General features: G+C 33.3%; 1 protein-coding gene across 1 annotated transcript; it reads right to left on the minus strand.

Annotated features, from left to right (window-relative positions):
* On the minus strand, window positions 1-2,546 carry LOC129307786 (uncharacterized). Its single transcript, XM_054948695.1, has 3 exons — window positions 2,173-2,546; window positions 1,107-1,351; window positions 1-743 (listed from the first exon to the last, which is right to left on the minus strand). Exons 2-3 carry the CDS (start codon window positions 1,347-1,349, stop codon window positions 132-134), a joined length of 855 nt encoding a protein of 284 aa, XP_054804670.1. The 5' UTR covers window positions 1,350-1,351; window positions 2,173-2,546; the 3' UTR covers window positions 1-131.
* Window positions 2,547-4,008: the final 1,462 nt, after the last annotated feature.

Below are 4,008 nucleotides of genomic sequence, written 5' to 3' on the forward strand. Positions count from 1 at the left end.
TACAAAGTCCATTTATTCATATAAAATAAGAAGTGATCTAGGGAACCGAATTCACGAACCATATAAAATCAGCAGTCCATGAAGTGTAGAAAGGACAGAAAAAAGAGACCATTAAAGTTAAATTTAAACTCCTATGTAAGCTTTAAACCTTGAGGAAGAAGCCAATGTGAGACCTTTCTTTCCTGTTCAAATGTGACACTAGAGCTGCTCATTGGGGTGGTGGGGTCACTGCATTCTCCTACTCTATCTGATTTAAAAGAGCCACATAAATTCATCTTCCTGGTTAACTCAAGCACATGAGGTTTTGCATTCTTCTTATTCTTCATCTTAACCTCTTTGCTTCTTCCTCCTATACTTAGTGTCAAGTCCAATTCTATTTCTTCATCAGAACCACTCTGAATTGCAGTGTAGAAGCTAGGCCCTGCTGCTTCTCCTTCGTCCAACCCACATTCTCCTGTTAATGTGCCTTCTTCGGCTGCAGGCATTTCCAGATCAAAGCCTCTTGGACTTTTGGTGACTATGTCTTCTGCAGAGCAGCTTCCAGTACTCTTGTCCCTTGAGCATAAATCATCTCTCAAATTCTGAGCTTGCAAATCTGTAGCCACATTTGGATTTTTTGTTAGTTGAGGTTGCCTCATATCTTCTTCCTTTACGGGGTTCCATAGTTTCTTCTGTTTGATTTCCTTCTTTACATCATCCATCAGCAACTTTTGCACTCTGTATACTCTATGTAGTTCCTCAACCTGCATTTTTATTGACATGATAATCAGAAGGTATGATGGACCTGTGCTTTCTGAACTTGAAATATTAATTAACAACTAAACATATTATCAGAGAGTGTCATGTCCAGATGGTTGAGAGTTCAAATTGAGACTACCATCTCAGACAAATCCAATCACAATTTCTAGCTGTTGAAAGCATCAAATGTTTGACAGAAGCATATAAACAATGCAGCTTCAAGTATGGCAAAGTAAACAATGAAAGAAAGAAGCGAATCATATACACCATGAGAGGTAACAGAAAAGAAAGCCTCAAAATTTACAATAAAAAAGAAAAACCAGATAAGACATTTGGTTGACCATATAACTGTATGATTTTAAGGATACCTGTTGTTTGAAGATTTCCTCATGCATCTGCATTGTCTTTCTGATGAATTCTACGTTGTTTCTGTCAACCATTTTTTCCATGGAAAATTGCAAGTTTCTGGTTCCAACTTGGTCACCCTTATTGCTGGTCAGCCTTTTGTTCTGAGAATTTTCCCACACATCCACACTCTTCACAGTCAAATTGTTGCTGTCTACTGAGGTTGCTGCTAGAAGATTTATGGAATATTCAACTTTGGTCCCCATGCCTGAACAATAAAATGCAGACTTGTTAAGTTCTTTCCCAACATCATCACACTTTAAACTGTGCACTTTTTTTTGCCTCGGCCATTGAAAAAAAAAAATCACTTTTATGGTACAAACGCTTGAAAAAGTGAAGCAGGTAAGAAAACCAAACCAAACATTTTTCTCCTTTCTCTGTTTTTCATGTTACTCAATGGGGTTATGATCTCGAAATGTACAATGTGAAACGTGAGAACCAAGTTTAGTTGACCAAAATCTTAAAGCCTAATCAAAACTCAAAACTCAAATCCCAGGAATATTATGACCCAAACTAGCAGAGATTCATACCAAAAGGGGGAATCATATGTTTCTTCCACAAGTAGAAACTAAAAACCAGAAATAAAATTTGTAGAAAGTTGAAAACTTAATCCCTTAAAAACAGCCATAATTAGGCTTGTGTGTTTAGATTATCCTTGTTTCAGCTAAAAAAGAAATGATATGGGTTTGTCCTGTGAATGATTATACAAAAGTGAAGGAGGAGGGAACAAAGAGAATTTGCATTGAAACGTTAAAAAGAGTAATCAAACATTTGCAGGGACAGACACAGAAGAAACAAGGAATCTGGACGTTAGGCATAACCAAAATAGTAGAGTCCAGCTCCTACTCCAAGAAACTACCCTCAGATACTTACAAAAAAATAATAGTAAATAAAAAAATTTTCCACTTCTTCTAGTTCCTTATAAAGTTTAAACCTTTAATACTTTATAGCTCAAACAGAGCTTGAATAAATATCGCAAAGCAAGAAAGAATTACAGCATGAAGCTTTCATGGCTGCAAGAAGCTATACCTGAAATAAGAAGCACCAAAATTGCAGGTTTCTGAGATGAAGCTCATGGAACATCTTCCTCTTTCAAGGTAGTTCTTTTACCCATAAGTCACAGTGTTGTTAACAGAACCAAACTTATATATACTTAGAGAGAGAGGGAGAGACAGAGAGAGAGGGAGAGAGAAGGGAAAACAGGGCTCTGAGAGGGTTGTGCAAGAATCAGAAGTGAGACAAGGACGGATTATTCCAAGAAGTGCATGAAGGGCACCTGATGATGATGATGATGGGGTTTGAGAAAGAAAGCTCAGAGACAGCAGAAAATCTCTTGGCAGGTCAATACCATTCCATTGTTTACTTGTAAACAAGAAAGCTATCACCTCTAATTAAAAAGAAGGAATCAGAGAATCATGGGTTTAATAATTCTGGCTCGACAGGCTGTGAGAGGATAGGAGGAGGCAGGCAAGAAAATGGGGAAAAAAACAAAAAAAAAAAAAAAAAAAAAAAGGCTGGAGGAGCAATGTGTTACATGTGAATTAGGGCGGTATTAGAGTCTTCCAATCCAACCCCATCCCATCCAACCCAAAACAAATTCCATTCTGTCATGTCTGAATAAAAATTAGTCTCTTGGACTAAAAAAATCAGATTCTTTTTTTAGATTAAATTAAACAAGAGATCGAACGTTTAGGTCACTTAATCAGGTCTAATTTTATAAATTTATTTAATATAATTATAATTAATTTATTAATTATTATTATAATAAGTTGATTTATAATAATAATTAATATTTTTTTTTATTTTATACTTGTGAAGTCACGAATATTTAGTAAAATTTTAACATTGACCAATCTTAATCTTTTTCTTTTATTGGTAAAATTTATTTTTCACTTGGTGTAATATGTTTTAAACATGTTAAAGTTTGTTTAATTTAAATTATTTGTATTGTAATTAAAATATTTTTTTTTTGTTGTTAGAAATTATTGTAGATTTATAATTGTTGTGGTTGTAATAAATTTTATATGACTATAATAATTTTATTATGTTAATTGAGTTTATTATGTTAAAATAAATTGATACCTCTCATAGATGAAAAAAGATAAAAAAACAAAATGAGATATTAAACAAGATCGAGACCAATCTCTTAATTTTACTAGACTAGTCCGATTTTGTTAGGTGTCGAGTTATACTAAAACTAAATTAAACTATGAATCTTAATCTAATTATTTTCATGAAAAGAACCAGACTTTAGATTAGTCAAAGTCTTAATCTTATTAGGTCAATCTTTTGTGGAGTCCTAATGTCAATGAACAAGTATTGTGTGATATTTAGAGAGAGAGAGAGGAGGGTGACAGATAGAGAGAGAAAGAGAGAGATCTTATTTAGTATTTGTTTTATATATATATATATATATAGATATAGGATAGGTGGCATGGTGTTTTGTTTGTATACACTCGTGCTTCACTGTGATGTTTGGGAAAGTCTTGGGACCACAGAGCTTTGTGTGTGTGTGTGTGTGTTTGACTTTTTTGGTTAACGCTGTTCAAAAAGTTGTAGGGAGAAATATTTAAACTGTAGAAGTTTTCTGTGTCTTGAAAATATGCATTGATCATTCAAAAAATTAATAAAAATAGCTTATTATATATTCTATACTACTTTTCTTGTGATAAAAATATATAGATTTTAGGTATTTTATTAAGTATTTTCATTATCAGAGGAGAGCAAATCTTCAGATGCAAAAGCTGAGATCATGTATTTATTCCTCTCTTTAAGACTCAAAGAAAATACATGCTTACTTTTTTTTTTTGGTCCAAAAAAAGTACATGCTTACTAACATGTTGGATCCAGTAAAAAGAGTTAATT

Source organism: Prosopis cineraria, unplaced genomic scaffold (genome assembly GCF_029017545.1).
Source record: "Prosopis cineraria cultivar Desert tree isolate PC_DT_omini unplaced genomic scaffold, ASM2901754v1 PC4, whole genome shotgun sequence".
NCBI lineage: Eukaryota > Viridiplantae > Streptophyta > Magnoliopsida > Fabales > Fabaceae > Prosopis > Prosopis cineraria.